Below are 25,371 nucleotides of genomic sequence, written 5' to 3'. Positions count from 1 at the left end.
CGTCATATTCCTGCAGAATGCATATTACCCCGACAACGTTATTCTGCGTTTTAACTGAATCGCCAATCGTTTCGCTCTCATTGTGTTTCAACATAAAATTATATCGCCCGTAGGGCAGGGGAAGAAGTAAATCAAGAGATGGGGTTATTATGGATTCTCGCCTTCAGTTGTTCCCAATGGGCTATTTCACTTTTACCAAAAAGATCAATAGGGTCGTAATCATGTTTCCCTATTTACAACCATATAGCGTGACACAGTGTCTTTTTCTACGTCGCCAATTTAGGTTAAAGTGCCAATTTATTCCCTGCTGAGCATCATCTCCCTAATCATGAGAAACAACAATGTTCGCCCAAGCATGAGCTCCAATATAAAACTGCATGCTCCTTTGTCAACAAGAGTCAGAACGAAAGCAAATATGAGCTGTATTGCGTTTTGGGGTTTATTGCTACCTGTTGCAGTGTCAACTAGCAACTTACTATGTAAAAAAAGAGAAATGTTTGATGTGTTCAGTTTATCAAAGGAAGGAGACATCGATATCGGCGGTATTTTTGGTCTACACTCCCGTATAGAGATAAAGGATCTTTCATTTGAAACCAGACCGAGAGCTGTGAAATGTGAAAGGTCAGTTTAATGAGCCGAGCGACGGGTTTATAACTTCTTTGAAATTTAAAGCTGCTTTGATCTTCCTTCTTTTCATGTTCTATTGAAGGGTGTTCGCCCTGATAATTCAGCCAAGATTCATTTACCACAGATCCTGGGTTTTTCGAACATATTCTGGATGTGTTATTGAGTTTAATTGCTGGAAGACAAGAGAGGCATAATATTTCTGGCGACACAATCAAATTCAGTTTCTGTCTGGGTGTCTGTTGCTCGCTACCTGTAACATTATAATCCAGGATTCAGTCACGTATTTAGCATGTATCGTTTATCGTTTAAAGTCAACCAATTGATTCCCCCATGAGTAATACTGGCAATAATTGTACTTATTCCGATGATAACATAAGGAAACATAGAAATATATCCTTAACAGACACAGATAATGAGTCAATATATATTCTGCAAAAGAAGTCCCCTTTTACATTATGGGAGTATTTTACGAAATCGTGTAGATTAGTCACCTGCACACTTCATGTCAAAATACCAAAACAGATTCCTCAGCATTACGCACAAAATTCTGCAGGAAATCAGCAGGTCAGACAACATTAATGGACGAAAATAAACAGTCGAAGATTAGTGCCGAAACCTTGTGAAAATGGTTTGTGATAGCAACTGAATAATTCGCATTACAAGACAAAATAAATTCATCTTCTGACAGGAAAACATCATTAAATGTCTATCACCAATACTAATAATTCTAGTAGTATTGACCCAGCAGTGGAATTTCTGCTTACTTTTACAAATTAATTGCACTAAACGATCAGGCAGGCCCTGTTTTGAGTACAGTGTCCAAATGAAGTATTTCGGTTCCCCGTCATCGGAATTGAAAGGTTTTTGACTGGATTTTGTAAAATTTGCCGTTTTCGTGACTTAGAAACTAAACACTGTGCTGAATCACTCGTGTCTGTTGTCTGGAAACCAGAAAAGAATGATACAAATGCCAGAAAATTAAATTAAATTTCTGTTAAATGTTACCTTGTACAAATTTGCTAAATACGTGTTGAATGAGGCTAAGTGGCAAATTATAGCCGCACGTGGCCACAAAGGCAGCAGTCCAGACAGCCCACCCAAGGGTTCCTCCCCAGACATCGACAGTCCATTTCCCTCTACAGATGCTGTTGACTCGCTGTTCACGAGGCAGTTCATTTTTAGCTTGAAACCAGTACTTTCTAGAGACATATAACGAATGTGCTTTCAGAGTGCCGTTTTTCAGTGCCCACAATCTATTAATTCCAAAAATCGTCCACATGATACATCGGACGAGTACGTCTACTTGAAGAAGCACACCACAGAGAAATACTCGTTGTTCATTAGTCCCATTCTTAAAGCAATCTAATAAAACCTTAAAACCATGGGATTTAGGAGCAGAAATAATCTGTTTACGCCGTTCCATGCTTCGGTAAAATAGCCAATATAATCAACGAGCCCACACAGCCTGGACATTCTCACTTTTCTAATTTCCCAAAAGGCAGAAGATCGAAAAGTCTGAAAACATGAAACTCCAGCATCAAGGACAACTTCTACCCCACTGTTCTAAGACTATTGAACAATAAAATGGAATCTTGACCTCACAGTTACCTCGTTATGGCGTTAGACCTTATTGCCTGTCTCGAATACACAATTCCCATGCACATGTGACAAGGATAAACCTATTTCCCAGTTCACTAATTTGCCATTTATCTCTATCCTGCAGTTTTGAATTTCGTCCATTCCGTTTCATTCAGGCGATGATATTTGCGATTGAAGAGATAAACAGGAGTCCCGTTCTTCTTCCAAATATTACACTGGGCTACAGGATTTATGATTCGTGCAATCTACCTCACTTCTCAGTGAAAGCAGCTTTCGAACTGTTCAACGGGCAGGAGGCAGCATACACGCAGCAGTCCTGTCCCCCAGGCTCACCCGTCCCTGCCATCGTGGCGGAATCGGGATCCTCGCAGTCCCTGGCGGTTGCGGCGTCAATAGGTCCTTTCAGAGTCCCCGTGGTAAGACAAGTCTTTTATCATCTCAAGCCGTCATAGTTATCTCTGAACGGAAGACTGCGGCTCCAGATGCAAAACACGTTGCCCTTATTTTATCGTGGTGAATAACGGTTTTCAATACAAGATAGTAGTTTATTACTCCCGAGTGATTCAATGGTTCAATTGTGTGTGTGTGTGTGTGTGTGTGTGTTTATCACCCCACCCCCTCGGTTTGGGTGGCTATCAGGTGGATGGTAAGGTGCTTTCACTAAGTGAGCTCGCCGTCCTCAGCTGCAAAGAAGTGATCGGTAGAGTTTTGCTTAGGGAGCTGAGGATGCTGGACAGTGATTTCTCTCTGCATCTTCCACACATTTCCGCCATTGGAAGCTGGGTGAATTTGCAGAAGAGGCTTTGGTGCGGGAATGTTGGTGGGAGAGAAGGAAAGTAAATCTTCCGACGGTAGGGAGACCATACTGCCTGCTCCTTGCGCAGCTAGGCCGAAATGTTCAACTTATAAGGGTGGGTTCTATGAGTTAAAATATATCTTATCGCAGGTCCCTACAATAAATTGCGATGACTGAAGAGAGGATTATCGGACTCTCTCTTCCAGGAGAGGCGCGTACGCATTATCAATTAACCCTCCCATCTGCTCTTCAATCTCCCTGGCTCCCTAACATCAGGGAGGAAATGCCGTAGCATTAAGACAATGAATGATAGGGTGGGAAACGGCTTCTTCCCACAGGCCTTGAGACTACGGAGCGCCCTGCCACCAATTTAGTCTCATCACATATATGGCGCGAGTAGCCTTATTGCGGCAACACACATCAAATTTGCTGGTGAACGCAGCAGGCCAGGCAGCATCTCTAGGAAGAGGTGCAGTCGACGTTTCAGGCCGAGACCCTTCGTCAGGACTAAAACGCCTGAAACGTCGACTGCACCTCTTCCTAGAGATGCTGCCTGGCCTGCTGCGTTCACCAGCAACTTTGATGTGTGTTGCTTGAATTTCCAGCATCTGCAGAATTCCTGTTGTGAGCCTTATTGTTGTTGCTCTTTTTCGCCCATTGTTACGCATTTGGTGGTATTTTTGCCGTTTCTTCCGCATTTGTCTGAGTTGCTAGTTCGACGCTCAAGCTAGCACAGATTTAAAGCGTGCAGGGAGCGGGCCAGAATCAAACGCTCGAAGTCCCGCGCTGATGCCGCAATTGGCTGGCTACCAGTAGCTGTATACATTTCTTAACTTGGATCGTAAATGCACCTAATTATTTGTTAATTCATTGTGGTAACGTTACTTTATCTGCTCTATATGTATATTATATACATTTTGTACGTTATATATACTCAATACGCACCTTGATCCGGAGGAATTTTTTTCGATGGCCGTGCATATACGCACGTTGGAATGACAATAATTCGAACATTACTCAGTTTCGGAAGGAAAATTAAATAAACCAGTTTGCTGTCGACATAGGAGATCTGGAATTTTAAATTAGCAAATACTGACAGTATTCATACAAATGTGGTGATGGGTTATTGAATCGGAAGTTACCTCGCAATCTCTCTCTGATCAGCTGACATTATTTCCACCATTCTCCATATAAAATCGATATGTCAGAAATAGGGGAAGCGAATCAAGATCCAAAAAGCATAGACTTAATATAAGACAGAAAGATTTCAAAGGAACGTGAGAGGCTGCCCTTTCGCACAGAGGACAGCGGGTGTCGGGAACGAGCTGTCGATGGAAGTGCCTGAGTCAGGTACAATTAAAAACGTTAAAATAAGACTGAACAGATACATAAACTGGAATGGTTTAGAAGCATATAGGCCAAATGTTGGTGAATGAGTGGGCGTAGGTTAGCGTTAGCGTAGAGGAGCTGAGCCGAAAGGTCTGTGTCCATACTGTACAAAACTATGGCCTTATACCTGTATGGAACAGGTGAGAGGGATATAGGTCAAATGGAGCTAAATGGGAACAAAATGCTTAGTGGGCATATAGGTTAGTATACAGTAGTTGGGCCGAAATATCCGTGTCCATGCTATACTATAATTGCATGGAATACGCCAGTGTAGCACTGTGAACGTAGATACAGGTCTCCGGCGGAACTTTATTCCCCGACACCGAAATAATGCCGCTGTTTTTTTTTCCCTGGTTCCCTTGTGGTTTCTGACAGGTGAGCTATTTCGCCACGTGTGCCTGTCTCAGCAACAGGCGAAAATTCCCCTCCTTCTTTCGAACGATCCCAAGCGATTACTTCCAGGCTAAAGCGTTGGCCCAACTTGTCAGGAGGTTTGGATGGACTTGGATTGGAACGGTAAGGAGCGACAACGATTACGGCAACTTTGGGATGCAGGCCTTTACTGAGACGGTTCAGGAGCTTGGGGTTTGCATTGCCTTCTCCGAGTCTTTCCACAGGACGTATTCGAGAGAAAGGATACTTTATGTTACTCGCGTTATTCGGACATCGTCCACGAAAGTCGTGGTGGCTTTTCTCACTCAGGCGGTCATGGACAGCTTATTGAAGGAAATTGTTCGACAAAACATTTCTGGAATCCAGTGGGTGGGCAGTGAAGCGTGGATCGCAACTTCGCTCTTATCTCCAGAGGAGAACAAAAGATTCGTTACTGGATCCATCGGGATCGCCATCCGTAAAGTGAATATCCCGGGCTTCAAATACTTCTTAACGGATCTCCATCCCTCTGCCTATCCCGGTAATCTTTTAGTTGAAGAATTTTGGGAGAAGACCTTTGGCTGTCGCCTGAAAAGAATAGACAATATCACAGGAATCCCAATGTCCACCTCACAGCTTCGTCAATGTACAGGAACGGAGAGCCTAAAGACTGTGTCTAACACCTACACGGACGCATCTCAGCTGAGGGTGACCAACAAAGTTTATGAGGCTACTTATGCTATAGCCCATGCACTTCACAATATATTTTCGTGTAAAAGTGGCGAAGGTCCATTTGTCAATCAGTCTTGTGCAAACATTTCAGACTTTCAGCCATGGCAGGTACGTAGAATTGACCAAGTTGTCCAGGAAGTCCAATTAAAACTCGAGATTTATGCAAAATTTTGGGTGACCAATGTCATGTTTTATCGTCTGTGTCTTCCTCTAGTAGGTATTGCATTACATGCAATCACTAAACTTCACAACTAAGGTAGACGAAAGGGTAAATTTCAACGAAAACGGAGATTCGGTGCCTACGTACGATATTGTGAACTGGCAGGTGAACAGCGAAGGGATTGCCGCTGTTTCGATAGTCGGAAATTATGACGGATCCGCGCCTTCAGAAGAACAGGTCATGATAAATGTCGGATCTATTGTTTGGACTGGTGGTCGCAAAGAGGTAATACATAAAAAATATGCTTCCTGTTTTCACAATATAATTTTGGCATTTAAGAGCTAACGAAGGGCCAAATTTCTTTCTGTTACATAACATCATGATTCAGATTCGTGAGGTAATAATACCGCTGAACTATAGGCGGTCCGCGGATAACGAAAGGCCAGGTTGCTAAAAGTAGACGAATGTTGGCAGATATAGAGTCTACCCGGAGCTATAAAGCTCTGGCAGACATCGTTGTATAAGAAAGGCATGCGGTAATACAGGCAAACTGTAATTACCTGGGGGACAAATATTTTCCAGTTGAAAAATATTGGGGAAAAAAATTCTAGGCGCTTACAATTCCCCCGAATTACACCCAGAAAAATATACGACGAGTTTGCTGATGATTTATTCTCCGTATACGAAAGTCTTTAAGATCGACCAAGGTACTGATATTCCGAGCCATAGAGTTATACAGTCGAGACAAAGGCTCTTCGATCTAACTCGCCCGTGCTAAGCAAGGTACCCGCCTATTTGTCCGCACGGCCCACATCGCTATAAACTTGTCCCATCTATGGACCCACCTAAGCGTCTAAACGGTAAGATCAACCAATTATTACAGCTGGCTAAACCGCCTCCTCTGTCAGTTTTTTTCCCGAAACCTCTAACCTTCTGGACGAAGAAGATGCCTCTCAAGTCAATTAAACTCTGCCTCACACCTCACATTAAACTTATTCCGGTAGTGATATTTCCTCGGCGTGAAGAAATTGCCCCTCAGGTCCCAGTTAAATGTGTCCACGCTACACTTTAAACTCAGTAGCTTTTCCGTCCCACCGAGTGATAATTTACTTCCAAAAAATAGACACTAATGCGTTATTGTTCTTTGCCACGAGATTCCCCGGGCAGTTTGTTCCAACAACTGTTCCCCTGGAACAAGAAAAGCAGCTCGCAAGGGACAGCCTATTTGTTGCTTCGATTGCATTCCGTGCGCCGAAGGTACGATCAGTAACGCCACAGGTATGGACAAGTAACATCTTTATGGTTCATGTGGCCGCAGGTGTCACCAGTCCGCTTATAAATCAGCTTTCCCTTTCCTCCTTCAAGATTCAATTGAGTGCATGAGGTGCCCCAGCGATTCCTGGCCCAACGACCGACAAGACCAATGCATACAGAAGCATCTTGACTTTCTCTCATTTGCCGAGATGATGGGGATTGTTCTGACGACGCTGGCGCTGATCGGAACTTGCTTCACTGCTACGATTGCTGGCATTTTCTTGTTTCACAAAGACACTCCGATCGTGAAAGCAAACAATGCTGAGCTCAGCTTCCTTCTTCTCCTCGCACTGAGCTTTTGCTTCCTCTGTTCAATCACATTCATTGGCGAGCCGTCTGCATGGTCCTGTATGTTACGCCACACTATGTTTGGTGTTGCTTTCGTCCTTTGTGTCTCTTGTGTTTTGGGCAAAACGATTGTTGTGGTGATGGCATTTCAGGCAAAACTACCCAGCAGTAATGTGGCCAAGTGGTTTGGTCCCATTCAACAACGCCTGACTGTGTTTCTTCCTACACTGTTACAATGCTTAATATGTACCGTCTGGCTCATCAAATCCCCACCCCTCCCGGTCAAAAACATGGCGTATTCGAATGAAGTGATCCTTCTGGAGTGTAACGTGGGGTCGGAAGTAGCATTTTACTGCGTCCTGGGTTACATTGGCTGCCTGTCATTGGTTTGTTTTGCTGTTGCCTTTCTGGCACGAAATCTGCCAGACAATTTCAACGAGGCGAAATACATTACATTTAGCATGCTAATTTTCTGCGCTGTTTGGATATCTTTCTTTCCAGCTTATGTCAGTTCGCCCGGGAAATTCACTGTGGCGGTGGAAGTGTTTGCAATTTTGGCTTCCAGTTTCGGTTTACTTTTCTGTATCTTTGCACCTAAATGTTACATCATATTGTTAAAGCCGGAGAGAAATACAAGGAAACATTTGATGGGGAAAGTGTCTTCATAAAAGCGTTAAGTGGCATTGATGTTAATTTACTGGTATTTGATTATTATTGTCACAAGTTCCTCGACACAGTTAAAACGGGTCTTGCATATTCGTCTTACGGATCACGTTATTACACATTGCATTGAGGTAGAACAAGATAAAACAACGACAATGCACGATAAAGCTTAAAAGCTGCAGAGAAAGTGCAATACAAGTAGACATTAAAGCACAAGATCATAATGATGTGAATATGAGACTGCGAAGTAAATGTGTTGATAAAGAGTACTTCTAATATGAAATCTTCTCCGCTTTACTTATTCTGTGCTGCTTCAAGGGTACTGCTATTGCGGACTGTAAATGGGGAATATTGAGATATACTGTGAATGCACCCATGTTGTTACAGTGCAGTAAATATATATTTAATTCATTTCCAGTCAAAAAGTGTCTTCGATTTAGTTATTGGTGATTAGATCCATGATTCAAATATTGAGAATATAATGCATTGTCTGACAGGCAATAGACTTATAGTGAGCAGCTATACTGGAAACATATTAGCGTTATCATTTTATCAAATAGACGACGGGACAAAATAAATATTTTAAAGGACAGACACAATGGAACAGTTTCCACAGGTGTTGAATATTCTCTCTTTTTTAAGAATACAGAACCACACCGCTATCACCACCCCCATTTTTATTCATTGTAAAGTGACTTATTTTTAATGAACAGTGTGCATATTATTTACTAAAAGAGATTCGACTGAAAAACTGTAAATGGCAGGATACTTGGTAGTGTGGAGGAGCAGAGGGATCTCGGGGTACATGTCCACAGATCCCTAAAAGTTGCCTCACAGGTGGATAGGGTAGTTAAGAAAGCTTATGGGGTGTTAGCTTTCATAAGTCGAGGGATAGAGTTTAAGAGTCGCGATGTAATGATGCAGCTCTGTAAAACTCTGGTTAGGCCACACTTGGAGTATTGTGTCCAGTTCTGGTCACCTCACTATAGAAAGGATGTGGAAGCATTGGAAAGGATACAGAGGAGATTTATCAGGATGCTGCCTGGTTTAGAGAGTATGCATTATGATCGGAGATTAAGGGAGCTAGGGCTTTACTCTTTGGAGAGAAGGAGGATGAGAGGAGACATGATAGAGGTGTACAAGATAATAAGAGGAATAGATAGAGTGGATAGCCAGCGCCTCTTCCCCAGGGCACCACTGCTCAATATAAGAGGACATGGTTTTAAGGTAAGGGGTGGGAAGTTCAAAGGGGATATTAGAGGAAGGTTTTTTACTCAGAGAGTGGTTGGTGCGTGGAATGCACTGCCTGAGTCAGTGGTGGCGGCAGATACACTAGTGACGATTAAGAGACTACTAGACCGGTATATGGAGGAATTTAAGGTGGGGGCTTATATATGGGAGGCAGGATTTGAGGGTCAGCACAACATTGTGGGTCGAAGGACCTGTACTGTGCTGTACTATTCTATGTTATATGTTCTATGTTCCTCATATGATAAGCCTTTCGATCCAGGATTCATTTCGTAAACATCCTCTGAACCCTCTCCAATGTCAATACATGTTTTCTTAGATAAGGGGCTCAGTATTGCTCACCATACTCCAAATGCTTTATAAATCCTCAACATTACATCCTGCTTTTATATTCTAGTCCTCTAGGAATGAAAGTTAACATTGCTTTGCGCTCCTCACCACAGATTCAACCTACAAATGAACCTTTAGGGAAGCATGGAGGACCTCCAAGTCATTTTATACCTCAGATTTTTAAATTTTCTCTAAATTTTCTCTAAAGAGTGGAGGAGAAGATGGCAGCGCGACGCAGCGCGCACGGCCGCTCAGAATTGATATCATATTTGTGAAGTAGGATGTCGTGGACAATCCTGATTTGATGGAGACAGCCGTGAGAAGCACGGAGGAACATCTGGAGAAACCTCTGGAATGCCTGCTTCGCTGCCGCTGCTACTGTGCAATCGAGAATCTCCGGAGGGGAAGGCCCCAAATCCTCGGCTTTGCCTATTGCCTGTTGCCGGGACCGGGGTCGAAACGCTCGGCAGAGATGGTACTCGGTGCTCGCTGCCGGAGAGCAGGTCAGAAGCTCGGAGTTTTTGGACGGACTCGGAGTCGGACTGTGGTCGGGTGCTTCCAGGATGCTGCATCGGCAAGTTTGCGACGCTCGAAGCTCATGGCAGGAAGACGGTCTGCGTGAGATGATGGGACTTTCGAGAGACTTTGAGAATTTTTTATCCTGCCCATGGTCTGTTCTTCTATCAAATAACGGTATTGCTTGCACTGTTGTAACTATATGTTATAATTATGTGTTTTTTGTCAGTTTTTTTAGTCTTGGTTTGTCTTGTGTTTCTATGATATCATTCTGGGGGAACAAATTGTATCATTTCTTAATGCATGCATTACTAAATGACAATAAAAGAGGACTGCATGTCCTCATAATCTAATCTAATCTTATCTAAATTTAGAAAACAGTCTTCGCTTTTATTTCTTCCAATAAACTGCATGATCGTTCCCAGAGTCAGAATCAGAATCAGGTTTATTATCATCGGAATGTGACGTGCGATTTGTTAACTTCGCCACGGCAGTTCAATACCATACATAATCTAGCAGAGACAGAAAAAAATAATAAGTAAAATAAAACATAATAATAAATAAACAAGTAAATCAATTACATATATTGAATAGATTATTTTAAAATGTGCAAAAACAGAAATACTGTATATTAAAAAAGTGAGGCAGTGTGCAAAGCTTCAATGTCCATTTAGGAATCCCCGAAATGGAATATATCTCCCTCTTCATTACCCATTCTCACTTGTCCTTCTGTAGCCTTTCTGCTTCCTCAAAACTATGTGCCCCTCCAGAATTCCAACAGGTTCGTCGGGCAGGATTCTCCCTAAGGGAAACCATTTTGGCTACGGTCTATTTTATTATGTGCTTCCAAGTACTCTGAAACCACATCATTGCCAATCGATTCGAACATTTTTCCAAACACTGAGGTCAGGCTAACTGGCCTTTAATTTCCTTTTCTTCTGCCTCTCTCATTTATTGAAGAGTGGCATGACATTTGCAAATTTCTCGTCCTCCAAACCATGCCAGAATCAATTTATTATTGAAAGATCATTACCAATGCCTCCACGGACTCTCTGGCCACGTTTTACAGAACGCTGTGGTGTACACCATCTGGTCCAGGTACACCATCTGGTCTAGGTGACTCATCGACCTTCCTTTCCTTTCTCTTTCTCAGATACCTCTCCCTAGTAATTTCAACTTCACATCTGCCCCGTGATTCTCAAACTTCCCGCATACTGCTGGTGTCTTCGAAGATGAAGACTGATGCAAAGTATTTATTCTATTCGTCCCGCCAACGCCTTGTCCCCCATTACTACCTCTCCACTAACATATCCAGCGGTACAGTACTCTGGCCTCGCTTTTACACTTCATTGTCTAAAGCAACTTTCGGTATCCTCTTTAATATTATCGCCTAGCTAACTTTCGTATTCCATCTTTTCCTTCTTTATGCCTTTTTAGTGGCCTTCTGTTGGTTTTTATAAGCTTCCCAATCCTCTAACTTCCCACTAAACTTTGTTCTATTACATGCCATCTCTCTGACTTTTATGTTGCCTTTGACTTCTCTTGGCAGACCCCGTTATGTCATCCGTCATTTAGAATACTTCTCTTTGGGATGAATATATCCTCCGCTTTCCGAATTGCTCCCAGACATCCCAGCTATTACTGTTCTGCCTTCATCCGGATAGTGTTCACTTTCAGTCAGTTTTGGCCAGCTCCTCTCTCGTGCCTCTGAAATTCTCTTTACCTCACTGACTTTACCAGACTTTAGCTTCTCCTTCACAAATGTGACAACTACTAGGAGGGAGATCAGTGGGGAGGGACGAGTGGACAAGAGAGTCGCACAGGGAGCGATCCCTATGGAAAGCAGAAAGAGGGGTGGGAAGATGTGCTTGGTGGTGGGATCCCGTTGGAGGTGGCGGAAGTTTCGGAGAATTATATGCTGGACGCGGAAACTGGTGGGTGGTAGGTGAGGACAGCAGAAACTCTATCATTGGTAGGGTGGCGGGAGGATAAGATAAGAGCAGACATGCGTGAAATGGAAGAGATGCAGTTGAGGTCAGCGTTGATGCTGGAGGAAGGAGAGCCCCTTTCTTTGAAAAAGGAGGACATCTGTTTCATACTGGAATGAAAAGCCTCATCCTGAGAGCGGGCGCGGCGGAGACGGGGGATTTGAGAAAAGAGGATGACGGTTTTACAGGTAGCAGTGTGGGACGAGGAGTAGTCTAAGTAGCTGTGAGAGTCCGTGGGTTTGTAATAGTTATCGGTGGATAAGTTGCCTGCAGAAATAGAGACAGTGAGATCGAGAAAGGGAAGGGCGGTGTCGAAAATGAACCAGTTGGATTTGAGGGCATGGTGAAAGTTGGAGACGAAGTGAATGAAGTCCACAGAGTTCCTGACGAGTGCAGGAAGTAGCACCAATGTAGTCGTCGATGTAGCGTAGGAAAAGTGCGGGACGGTCATCAGTGTAGGTTAGAACATAGGATGTTCCACGTAGCCAACAAACAGGCAGGCATAGCTGGTACCCATGCGAGTACCCATGCCTGCCCCTTTTGTTTGAAGGAAGTGGAAGAAGCTAAAGGAGAAATTATTGACAGTGGAAACAAGTTCCGCTAGGCGGAGGAGAGTGCTGGTGGAGGGGAACTGTTTAGGTCCAGAAAGAAACGGAGAGCTTTGAGGCCTCCTGGTGAAGGATGGAGGTGTATAGGGACTAGACATCCATGGTAAAAATGAGATGATGGGGAACAGGGTCCTTGAAATCCTTGAAAAGATCAGGAGTGTGTGAGGTGTCACGGATGTAGGTGGGAAGGGACTGAATTAGGGGGCCGGATACAACAGAGTCGGGGTAAGCCGATATGACTTCAGAGGGGCAGGAATAACCCGAAGCAATGGGTCTACCTGGACATGCGGGTTTGTGTATCTTGGGAGGAAGGTAGAAACGGAAAGTGCGGGGTGCGTGAACTATGTGGTTAGTGGTGGTGGATGGGAAATCTCCAGAGTCAATAAGATTGGTGATGGTGTGGCAAACAATGGCTTGGTGTTCCTTACTGAGGTCCTGTTCAAGGGGTAAGTAAGAGGAGGTATCTGAGAGTTGACACTGGGCCTCAGCAATGTACCGATCAGTAAGTCAGACTACTACAGCACTCCCTTATCTGCGGGTTTTATGGTGGAGTTAGGATTAGTGCGGAGAAAATGAAGAGCAGAGCGTTCGGAAAGAGTGACGTTGGAATAGGAGATAGGAGCGTTGAAGTCTAGAGATGGTTAATGTGCCGCCAGTACCTGGCAATAAAAAAGGTCTAGAGCAGGCAGCAGACCAAGGCGGGACGTCCAGAAAGAGCAGCAGGGTTGAAACCGGGAGAAGGGGTCATCGGGGCGAGGTGGAGAGTCTTTGCCAAAAAAAAAGACTCGAAAACGGAGGAGTCGGAGGAAGAGCTCAGTGTCGTGGAGAACGCGGAACTCAATGGGGTGTGGACAGAGCAGAACAAAGGTGAGGCCCTTATAAAGGACAGAACGTTCTGCCTCAGAGAGGGGAAGGTTGGTGGGAGTGGTCAAAACCTGGCACAGATAAGAGATGGGATCAGAGGGGGAAAATAAGTTTGGGGTGTTCAGGGATGGAGGTGTGAGAGGAAGATGGAGTCTCCGAGGATCCAAGAGCTGGCAGTAGGAGCTGGGAGAGAGAGGGGACTGTGGAGTAGTGTTGGGGGAAGAAGAGACGGAGGTTCCAGCGGCAGCTCGTGAGGACCCGGCCTGGAGATCAAGGTCGGAGTTGGAGTTGGAGGTTGCGCAATCGGCACTTCGGTGGTGTCCGAGGTGTTTGGTGCCTGCATTAATGGTAGTGGAGCCGGTTTATGAGTCTCCTGTGGATTGTTAGAGCTGTTCAGGTCATCAGTAGGGATCGCAGTCCAGAGACGTCAAGGCCTGCCGGCGTTGGAATCATCAGATTCGGTGGTTTGTAGACGAGCAATCTTCCGATCCGTGAAGGACAGGAGGAAGTCAAAGAACTGGCGATTGAAAGCGTGGATCAGGCGGTGGTTAAAGAAGAGGACAGGTCCATTACCAGCGGCAGAGAAGGAATCCCGGAGTTATGCAAGTGACTGGAATAGGGACACCAGGTACCTCCTCATGGCGGAAAGTGTGGCGCGTAAAACGCGACGGAGAAACAACGGGAGAAGAAGCCAATTGAATGTGCGTACCTGGGGTCCTTGGAGGATGTAAATCGAGCAGCTTGAAAACCAACCTGTAAACCGTGTGGTGCTATAAGCTGGAGGTGAAGACATGCTCCCAGAAAGGATACATGGCTGTAGTATCGGGTCTGGGTAATCACGTACATAACAACAGAAGAAATAGGAGCAGCAGTAGGACCCGACGAGCCTGCTCCGCCATTCAACCGCCTCCGGTTCATTACATAACACCCAGTCCAGTATAGCTGATCTCCTGGCATGTGTAACGACAAACTGCTCTAAAAAGCCATCTCTTAGGCATTCAACAAACTCACTTTCTTGAGATCCATTACCAACCTGATTTTCCCAATCGATCTGCATGTTAAAATCTCCCACGACTGCCATAACATTGCCCTTGACACACCATTTCTATTTCCCGTTGTAATCGGTGGTCCACCTCCCAACCGTGTCGGGGGCCCTGCATACAGCTGCGATCAACGTTCTTGAAGTTTCTTAACTCAACCCACCAGGATTCAACATCTTCTAATCCTATGTCACATCTTTCTACTGATTTTATGCCATTATTACCAGTAGAGCCACACCACCCCCTCTGTTACCTTCCTATCCCTCCGATTTACGTGTAACCTTGGACATTCAGCTCCCAACTACAACCATTCCTGTTCACTATTCAGTGATGGCTAAAAAATCATACCTGGTCATCCGCAATAGTGCAACAAGAACATCCAACTAATTTCTTATACTACGTGCATTTTGATACAACACCTTGAGTACCGTATTCGCGAGCCTATCTGATTCTGCATCCCTAATGTTTTGATACTAAGCCTGTTGGCTACAACTAAGTCCCGTCTCCTGTCTGCCCTTCCTGACAGCCTGACTGCACGCCATCTTCACTTTCTTTCCATCCGTCCTATCCGGAATCCCTTCATTCCGCTTCCTACACTCCAGCCAAATTAGTTTACACACCCTCCAGCAGTTCTAACAAACCTGCCCGCAAAAATATTGGTCGCCCCAGGGTTCCGATGCGACCCTTCACTTTTGAACATGTCATACCTCCCCCAATGATTCAAGAAGCTGAAGCCCGCCCCTGTACCAGCTTCTCAGCCACGCATTTATCTGCCAAATCATCCTGTTTCTACTCTCACTGGCACGTGGCACAGGCAGCAATCCAGAAATTACTACCCGGGAAGCCCTGACTCTCTACCTAGCTCTCTAAGTTCTTTTTTTTTTCAGGACTTCTTTGCTTCCTATGTCACTGGTACCAACATGTACCAAGTCGCCTGGCTGCTCTCCCTCTCTCTCCAAAATGTTTCCTTAGAAATCCAAGGCTGGCTCTCCCCACCCCTTCTGTCCCTGCTTTTAACTGGAATATACTTTTGCTGAGCACCGTGAAAAATCTCTTTGAAACTCTTCCACTGTTCCTCAACCGCCTGTGTCCCCAATCTACGCTAGCTAAATCTTCCCACACCCCATTGTTGTCTCCATTGTTTAGGCATAATACACTGGTTTTCAATCGAACAATCGCTCCTACTGAGTTCTCTCTTTCCAAGAGAATCCCAAATTACAAGGTCACTAATGTTTCCTGTGTCATTGCAGATGTAAGATAGCATGTGCTCTTGTAGGCTCAGTAAAACGCTGATCAAGAAAGCCATCACATATGCATTCTATGAAGCCTTCCTCAAGACTGCTTCGACCAACTCGATTCTCCCAATCTACATACAAGTTAAAGTCCCCAATGATAACTGCTGTTCCATTCTGACAGGTCTCAGATTTTTCTCTGTTTATTGCCTGTGCCGCTGTACTGTCATTATTCAGTGACCGATAAACAACTCTCACCATTGATTTTTCCTTTTGCTGTCCCTCAACTGTACACGGAAGGATTCAGCAATCTGCTCCTTAGATCTTATATCGTCTCTTACTGTTGCTCTGATCTCGTCTTTAATTAAGAGCGCCACCACAACTCTCTTACCTTCCTGCCTATCCTTCCCTGTTTCCTGATATCCTTGGATAGTTAATTCCCAATCCTCTCCTTCCTGCAACCACGTCTCAGTAATGGCAACTAAATCATACCTCTTTGTACTGATTTCAGTCACTAGTTCACTGACCTTGTGTCGAAACCTATTGGCATGCAAGTAAAGTGCCCTTACACTCATTGTCCTTTTAAAATCCTGTAATCTTTTACTCTTTTGCACTTGAATTTTCTTCAAATCACTCTTACTTGTCTCATTTTATCTTCTGTTTTTTTTCTTTATCTTCATCCACTACACTTTTCTTTTATACTTTATCCATACTTCACCAATCTGTTGAATACACCCCTCCCCCACTGTTCAATTTAAAGCCATATCCACAGACCTAGTCATGCGATTCGCTAGGATCCATGTCCCATCACGGTTCAGGCGGAGCCCGTCCCATTGGTACACTTCCTTCTTCCCCAATACTGGTGCCAATTTCCGAATAATTCAAACCCATGTTCTCCCGCACATTTAACTCTCTAATTTTCTTGACCCTATTACAATTTGCAGCGGCTCAGGCAGTAATCCTTTTTGGTTCTACTTTTTAATTTCGTCCTTTACTGCTCAAATTCCCCCGGCAGAAACTCTTTCCGCGTTCTACCGAAGTCGTTGGTACCCACATGCACCATGACACTGGATCTTTCCCCTCGCTCTGCAAATTCTTCTGCAGTTCAGGTAAGATGCCCCGAATCCGGGCACCGGGCGGGCAACACAGCCTTCGAGACGCTCAATTCTCGCGACTGAGAATTCCGCCTATTCCCCCGACTATACTATCCCTAATTACCACCACATTTCTCTTCTTTTCCCCCTCTTGAATGGTTCCCTGAACTACGGTGTCACAGTTAGGCGGCTCATCCTTCCTACAGCCCCAACTCTCATGCATACAGGGAGCAAAAATCTCGGACATGTTGGACAAGCTCAAGGGCCGAAGCTCCTCCAGCATGGTCTCTTAGATATCACTACCTGCCTAAGCTGAATTTGAGGCAGCTTATCTAATGGTTGTAATTACCTCCTGAAACAGAGAATAGAGGTTAAACTTTCCCCACCCCTGATGGGCCGCAGTGTTTGAAACTCAGATTCCAGGTCATCAACTTTGAGCCTGAATTCTTCGACCAGCCAACACTTGCCGCAGATGTGGTCACCAGGATCCACAATAGACTCTATCTGCTCCCACATTATGCAGCTGTGGCAGATCGCCTGATCCTTCATCATCCCTACTTTATTTAATTAGCTGTAATTTAGCAACTTTTTATTCAATCACTACAAAAGCCTTACTTGCAACTTGCCTGCTCCTCCTCGCCAAAGTCTCGTTCCCACTCCTAAGCTGGTCCCCTCACACAATGGCCGCTCTGCTTTAATCCTGCTTTACTTTTACTTGCACCCGTGCGAATCTCGATCTCTCCGCGAATTGATTGGTCCGCCGCTAATACAAGGAGCCCGGCAAATGCTCCTTTTTAAAACTATGTGGTCAATGATTTGGACAGCAGCAGGGACACAGCGGGGGAGCACTGAAAGAGAATTTAACTGAACTCCCGTTGGAGGGAAGGTTTAAACTTTTTCAGAATCGGCATCTCTGGAACAGACACCCATTTTAATTACATTTCCCATTCCTATTCCGATATTTCCATCCATGACCTCCACTCTCCAGATGAAGCCACGCTTAGGTTGGAGGAGAAACACCTTATATTCCTTTAGTGTAGCCTCCATCCTGATGGCATAAACATCGATTTTTGAAAAGTCCGGTAATGCGACCAACCACTGCCCCCCCTCCCCCACCACCTTCTCCATTTCCCATCCTCTTTTCCCACTCTCACCTCATCTCACCAATCCCCACATTTTAAATCTACTCGTCAGCTTTTTTTCTCCAGTCCTGCAAAGGGTCTTGGCCCGAAACTTCGACTGTACTTTTTTCCCATAAATGCTGCCTGGCCTGCCGAGTTCCTCCAGCATTTTGTGTGTGTTGCTCGGACTGCCGTATCATTGCTCTTTTGATATTTATTTTCTATCTCCCGTTCTTTAGGGGTCTGTATATAACTTCCATGGAGGTCATTTTACCTATGCAGTTGCTTAGCTCTACCTATAGCAATTGTACAAATTGTACAAATTCCCACTCCATGTCATCTGCTGCGGCTTCCCCCGGTAGTTCGTCTCCCTCAACAGTATCCAAAGTGGTATACTTACTATTGGAGGGAACAGCCACGTGGGGAACTCTTCTGCTGACAGTCACCCTGTTACCTGCCTCCTGTAACCTAGAGGTGATAGCTTCACTATAGCTCCTACCTATCACTTTTCCAGTCTCCCGTCTGAGCCAAAGGTTATTGAGCAGCAGCTCCAGTTCCTTAACACGTTCTTGAGCTGTAGCTCGGTGTGCCTGGTCCAGGTTAAGTTATTCGAAAGGCCGGAGGTCGCCCAGCATTCCCATCTCACAGAGCGGGCAAACCACAGCCCCATGGAGCCATTCTCACGGTACTAACTGTGCCTGAACAGACGAAGAATAAGAATGAAGAAAAAGAAACTGAACAGATATCTACCTCCCCCAAGCGTGATCTCGCCAAAGCCTCAGACTCTGACACTGGTCCGCTCACAACAATAGCCGTTCCACTTGCCTCTGCCTTATTCTTATTCGCCCTTTCTAATGATTCCTGCTCACGGATCGGATGCAGACCAAATCTGATAGAATGCCTCGAAGCCCTGCTTTTTTCGTCTTGAGTGCGTTCTTAAGTGAAGAAATAGCACACTTCTCGGATGACGCCATCCGTACAGTTCTTTTCTTCACATCAGCACAGCATGCAAAAGGAATAACTGAATTCAGAATAAATTGCTTCAGTTACAGAGAAAGTTTACGGAGAAAGCAAACAACAAGGTGTAAGGGCCATTTCGAGCCAAATTCTGAGGTCAGGAGTCCATCTTGTCGTATTGCGGAACCGTGCGATAGACTTATAAGCCCGGGATAGCGACTGGCAGTAAGTTTTCAGGCTTTTAGGTGTCCTGGCAGATCGGAGAGAAGGGGATGTCGATAATATCTGGGCTGGAAATTAATATGTTCGTCACCATTACAACTTTCACTTGCAAATTGTGTCAAAATGGAGTAAATTTGGAAAGTTTTTTTTTCCGGAACAAAGGTTACATGTGATTCCTGTGTCCAACCCAGCTGCTCTGTGTGTTGGCCAGAAGAAACTGCAGTCTGATCAAGGACAGGGGAAGAAGACAAATTACTTTGTTTCCCCCATTTTGTAGATTCTAAGCAGTTTTTTGCTCTTGGATAATCTAATCAGAGAAACTGAATGTGGACACGGGAAGCTTCAGGTAATGATCTTCTAAACCTGAGACCATTCTCAAACAAATAGCCATTTGTTAAGTAAAGGACATAGACTCTGAACTAGTCCTTGCTCTGGAACAATCTAATCAGAGCAATATGCCTGAGACCTTTCTCAGGGGAGTAGCTACTTGTTTCGTAAAATGCCAGACCTGCAATAGGTAATCTCGTTACACTGTGTCTTGGCTGCCTCATTTAACTGGTTTAGTCCAGTCAGAGCGTAAAGACACAAATACACAAGGCTGGGGTGGGCAGCGCTACGAAACAATGTTGGCTGTAGCCCTGTACAATGACCAGTAAGAAGGTGCCCCAGGTGGGTCTGGTGACCCTTAGCCAATGGGATGGAGATCCAATGGTTCAATTGATGAGGAGCAGTACAAGACTCAGGAGCTCGAAATACTCAGGGGCGACAACTCTCCAGCAGCCAGAGACCAACCATCGCGGATAAGGAGGACCCCACGGACACATGGAGATCGGGACCACGAGGAAAGCCTGGCCAGTGTAGACCCCTTTCCCGGGTAATATTCTTTTCTCTTCATTGACTGTTCATGGACTGTCAGGGAGTTCTAGTAGGATACACACAGCGACAGTTTGTGAACCCACGTGCTTTTAGTTGAAACAATAAAAGTTACTTGTCGGTAACAACAGATTCTCTGTGCCTCACTGATCATGATTACAAGGGGCAATTCTTGTAACATATGCTTCCTCTATTCTAGTTAAACTCTGCTTGTTTGCAACACATTGCTCTTTCATTGCCCCACATTAAAGACAAAATGCGTTCTGGGCTATCATCTATTAGGGTGTATACACATGTCATTGTCCTCAGTTACCTCTTCCCCGTCACAAGTGCGGAGCAAGGGTGGACCCAAATGTAGGACACAAACACGTTTTGGAGTGTTAACAAAAATAGAGTATATTAATACTAACTAGGAAAGCATGGAAGCAAGGATTTTACAGAGAGACATCAAGGAGTGAATGAAGTGAAGCGGGAATATGCAGGTCTGAAGTTGGGCTCGGTCATTGGACTTAGACTGGGACTCAGGACGTGGCTTGGCTTGTGACTCGAGACCCGGACTTGGACTTGGGCTGGGTCTTGGGACTCGAGACCCGAACTTGGACTTGGACAGGGACTTGCAACTCGGAACATCGGAGCCTGGACTTGGAACTCGGAACATCGAAACACAGAGCCAAGACTCTTCCTTGGATATAGGACTCAGAGCCGGCACTCTTCGGGGACACAGGTCACAGAGCCGGGACTCTTCGGGGACACAGGTCACAGAGCCGGGACTCTTCTTAGACACAGGACACAGAGCTGGGACTCTTCCTTGGACACAGGACACAGAATACAAAGTTATATTTCCCCACTCAGGGTACCGGCAAACGGCCGGACCTACCCAGTGGAGGCGAGGACACAAAGAGACAGTTCCCAACTGCAGGTAGTGGCAAACAGCCGGACCTACCCAGCGGAGGCGAGGACATAGAGAGACAGTTTTCATCTCAAGATAGTGGCAAACGGCCGTACCTACCTACTGGAGACTGGGACACGAAGAGACAAAACCACACAACGATAGACATTTCTTTTGTCTTGGAACGAAATGGCTCCCAGTAGCGGCAAGCTCGCGACTCGGCCCCGGAACTACAGACAGCGGCTGTTGACTCACTTTGGCGGGTTAACTTGACGGATCTGCTCCGGCGAGGCAGCATAGCAGGCTCGCTGAGGCGCGGTAACCGGATGGGAACGCTCCAGCGAGGAGAGGCAACTTACTGGCACTCGCTTCCGAGAGGAGACTTGATTGCTCCGGCGATGTAACTTGCTCGCACTTGCTTCATTGGCGTGACGGTCAAGCCCTGAGCAGCAGTTAGCGCGACACTGTATAATGACCGTTCAGCAGAGAATCAAGTGTCTTTAATTACAGAGCTTAAGAAACACGAGAAAACAATGAATTAAAGGAAAACATGGAGTCAATGGTCCCGAACATGACACGAAGGAAATTTAAAGGGTACCAGAGAATAACCGATCGGGACCGTGACATTCCCACAGATAACTGGGTCTGCCCGGTGCATAGAGTTCAAAGCAAGAATACAAACGCTGAAGGAACACAACAGTCAGGCATAGTCTGCGCAGGGAAATGGACAGTCCAGATTTTAGGTTGAGATCTTTCGTCTAGTCTGAAAGATCGAGGGGAAATGGCAAGCGTGAGGAGATGAGGGGTTAGCAGTAGACCAACAACGGCAGGTGATAGGTATGGATCCTGATGAAAGATTCGTAAGCACAAAATAATCTGCAGATGCTGGGGTGAAAGCAACACTCACAACACGCTGGAGGAATTCAGCAGGTCGGGCAGCATCCGCGGAAAAGATCGGTCGACGTTTCGGGCTGGAACTCTTCGTCAGGACTGTAGGGGGAAGGGGCAGAGGCCCTATAAAGAAGGTGGGGGGAGGGTGGGAAGGAGAAGGCTGGTAGGTTCCAGGTGAAAAACCAGTAAGGGGAAAGATAAAGGGGTGGGGGAGGGGAAGCAGGGAGGTGATAGGCAGGGAAGCTGAAGAAGGAATAGGGGAAAACACAATGGGTAGTAGAAGGAGGCAGAACCATGAGGGAGGTGATAGGCAGCTGGGGGAGGGGGCAGAGTGACATAGGGATAGAGGAAAGGAGGGGGAGGGAATTACCAGAAGTTGGAGAATTCTATGCTCCTACCAAGGGGCTGGAGACTACCTAGACAGTATATGAGGTGTTGCTCCTCCAACCTGAATTTAGCCTCATCATGGCAGTACAGGAGGCCATGTATGGACATATCTGAATGGGAGTGGGAAGCAGAGTTGAAGTGGGTGGCTGTTCTGCGCAAGGACTCCTAAGTCCCTTTGTATCTCAGGTTTTTGGATTTCTCCCCGTTTAAATAATAGTCTGCACATTTATTTCTACTACCAAAGTGCATGACCATGCATTTTCCAACATTATACTTCATTTACCGATTTCTTGCCCATTCGCATGCTCTGTCTAAGTCCTTCTGTAGTCTACCTGCTTCCTCAAAACTACCTTCCCCTCCACCAATGTTCCTATCATTTGAAAACTTGCCCACAAAACCATCTATTCCATCATCTGAATCATTGATATATATATAGCATACAAAGAAGCGGTCCCAACACCGCCCCAGTCAGAACACCACTAGTCGCTGGCAGCCAAGCAGAAAAGAATAATTTTATTCCAACTCACTGCCAATCTGCCAATGCTCTAATCAAGGCAGTAGCTTTCCTGTAATGCCATGGTTTCTTAACTTGCTAAGCATCTTCATGTGTGGCACCTTATCAAGGGCCTTCTGAAAATACAAATATGCAACGTCCACTACATACCCTTTATCTTTCCTACTTGTAATCTTTCAAAGAAGTCCAACAGGTTCCCTTGAGAAAAACATGCTGACATTGTCTTATCTTGCCCCGTGTAATCAAGTAATCCATAACCTTATACTTAACAATTGACTCCAACATCTTCCCAACGAGTGAGGTCAGGCTCACTGGTCTATAATTTCCCTTCGACTGCCATCCTCCTTTCTTAGAGTGGGGAGTGACATCTGGAATTTTCCAACCTCTAGTACCATGCCAGAAGACAATGATTCTTGAAAAGTTGCTACCAATGCCTCCACAATTTCTACCGCTACCTCTTTCAGAATCCTAGGGCGTACTTCATCTGGTCCGAGTGAATTACTTACCCACAGGCTTTTCAATTTTCTGGGCAAACTCTTTCTTGTAATAGTAACTGCACTCACTTCTCTTCCCCCGTACTCTTCAACATCTGTCGCACTGCTAGTGTCTTCCACAGCGAATACTGTTGCAGAATACTTATTTAGTTCATCTGCCATCTCCTTGTCCCCTGTTAATATTTCTCTGGCCTCATTTTCTAGCACTCCTATATCCACGCTCATCTTTCTTTTATTTTTTTACATACTTGAAAAAGACTTTACTGTTCTCTTTGACTTTGTTTGCTAGCTTTCTTTCATATTTCGTCATTTCACCGCTAATGATTCTTCTAGTTGCCCTCTGTAGGTTTTTAAAAGATCCCCAATCCTCTAACTTCCCGCAAATTTATACTTTTCTGTATGTCCTCTCTTTTGCTTTTACATTAGCTTTTACTTCCCTTGTGAGCCACAGACATACTATTTCGCCATTTCAGCATTACTTCTTTTTTTGCATTACATTTATCCTGCATCTTCCTCATTTTTCCCAGAAACTCATGCCATTACTGCTCTGCAGTCATCATTGTCAACATCTCCTTCCAATTCTTCTCTCATACCTTTAATTTCAGTGGAGTAATTTCCTTTACTCTGCTGAAATACTACTACGTTAGACTTTACTTTCTCCCTATCAAATTTCAAGTTACCTCAATCATATTGTGTTCACTGGCTCCTTAATGTTAGACATAGAAACATAGAAAACTACAGCAAAACACAGGTCCTTCGGCAACCGACACTGTGCCAATCATGTACTTATTTTATAAATTACCTGGGGTTACCCATAGCCTCCATTTTACATTATTTTCCTTTAGCTCCCGAATCCGGTTCATTACATAAAACCCAAATCAGTATAGCTGATCCCCTAGTGGGATCAACGACAAACTGCTCAAAAAACACCATTTCGTAGACATTCAACAAGCTAATTGTCTTGATGTCCATTACCATCCCAATTTCCCAACTGACCTGCATGTTGAAATCCCCCATGAGTATCACAACATTGCCCTTTTGACACGTCTTTTCTATTTCCCGCGGTAATCGGTAGTCCACATTCTACCTACTGTTGGAAGGTCTCTATATAACTGACATCATGGATCCTTGTCCCCTTGAAGTTTCTTAACTCGACCCTGAAGAATTCAACATCTTCCCATCCTATGTCACATCTATGGGCGGCAGAAGAAGATGGTGGCACGACGCAGCTCGCAGCGGCCACTGCGGTGGTGATGTCTGTTATCTGTAAAGTAGGGTGCCATGCACAATCCTGATTTCATGAAGACAGACGTGAGAGCACGGAGGAACATCTGGTGAAACTTCTGAAATGCCTGCTTCGCTGCTGCTACTGCTGTGTGATCCAGAATCTCTGGAGGGGGAGGCTCCGAGTCCGCGGCTTTGCTTGTTGTTCGGCTGCCGGGGCAGTGTCGAAGCGCTCGGCAGAGGATAGTGCTCGGTCCTCAATGTCGGAGGGCTGGTCGGAAGCTCGAAGTTTTCGGACGGACTCAGAGTCCGCTGCGGTCGGGTGCTTCCAATGGTGCTGCATCGGCAAGTTTGCGGCGCTTGGAGGTTCATGGCAGGGAGAGTTTCTCCCTTCTACCGTCTGCGTGAGATGATGAGGCTATCGGAACTTTGAGATTTTTTTTTTTACCGTGCCCATGGTCTGCTCTTTATCAAATTACGGTATTGCTTTGCACTGTTGTAACTATATGTTATAATTATGCGGTTTTGTCAATTTTAGTTTTGGTTTGCCAGGTGTTTCTTGTGATATCTCTCCGGAGGAACATTGTATCATTTTTAATGCATGCATTTCTAAATGACAATAAACGAGGACTGAGTGTCCTCATAATCTAATGCAATCTTTCCACTGATTTAATGCCATTCTTTGCCAGCGGAGCCATACCCCCTGACTACCTTCGTATCCCTCCGAGGCAATGTTTAACTTTCAGTTTCTAACTACAACCATCTTTCAGCCACGCTTGAGTGACAGCCACAGCATCATTCATGACTATCTGTAATAATGCAACAAGATCATCCACCTTTTTTGTAATAGTCCGTGCATTGAGATATAACACTTCCAGCACTGTATATACTACCATTTTTAATTTTGCATCCCTAATGCACTGATACTCATCCTGCTGG

General features: G+C 45.1%; 1 protein-coding gene across 1 annotated transcript; it reads left to right on the top strand.

Annotated features, from left to right (window-relative positions):
• Positions 1–526: 526 nt before the first annotated feature.
• Positions 527–7,945, top strand: LOC134344713 (extracellular calcium-sensing receptor-like). The gene is made up of 6 exons (XM_063044799.1): positions 527–621; positions 2,351–2,642; positions 4,787–5,623; positions 5,733–5,960; positions 6,830–6,953; positions 7,041–7,945. The coding sequence occupies exons 2-6, from the start codon at positions 2,385–2,387 to the stop codon at positions 7,943–7,945; spliced, it is 2,352 nt and encodes a 783-aa protein (XP_062900869.1). The 5' UTR covers positions 527–621; positions 2,351–2,384.
• The last annotated feature ends 17,426 nt before the right edge of the window (positions 7,946–25,371 follow it).

This window comes from Mobula hypostoma, chromosome 4 (assembly GCF_963921235.1).
Source record: "Mobula hypostoma chromosome 4, sMobHyp1.1, whole genome shotgun sequence".
In the NCBI taxonomy this organism is placed as follows: domain Eukaryota; kingdom Metazoa; phylum Chordata; class Chondrichthyes; order Myliobatiformes; family Myliobatidae; genus Mobula; species Mobula hypostoma.
This window is presented reverse-complemented; position numbering and strand designations above follow the sequence as displayed.

Coding starts and splice junctions, on each gene's coding strand:
- LOC134344713 (XM_063044799.1), top strand. CDS start 2,385: ATGATATTTGCGATTGAAGAGATAAACAGGAGTCCCGTTCTTCTTCCA. Junction 2,643..4,786: donor GTCCTTTCAGAGTCCCCGTG/GTAAGACAAGTC, acceptor GGTTTCTGACAG/GTGAGCTATTTCGCCACGTG. Junction 6,954..7,040: donor TACGATCAGTAACGCCACAG/GTATGGACAAGT, acceptor TCCTCCTTCAAG/ATTCAATTGAGTGCATGAGG.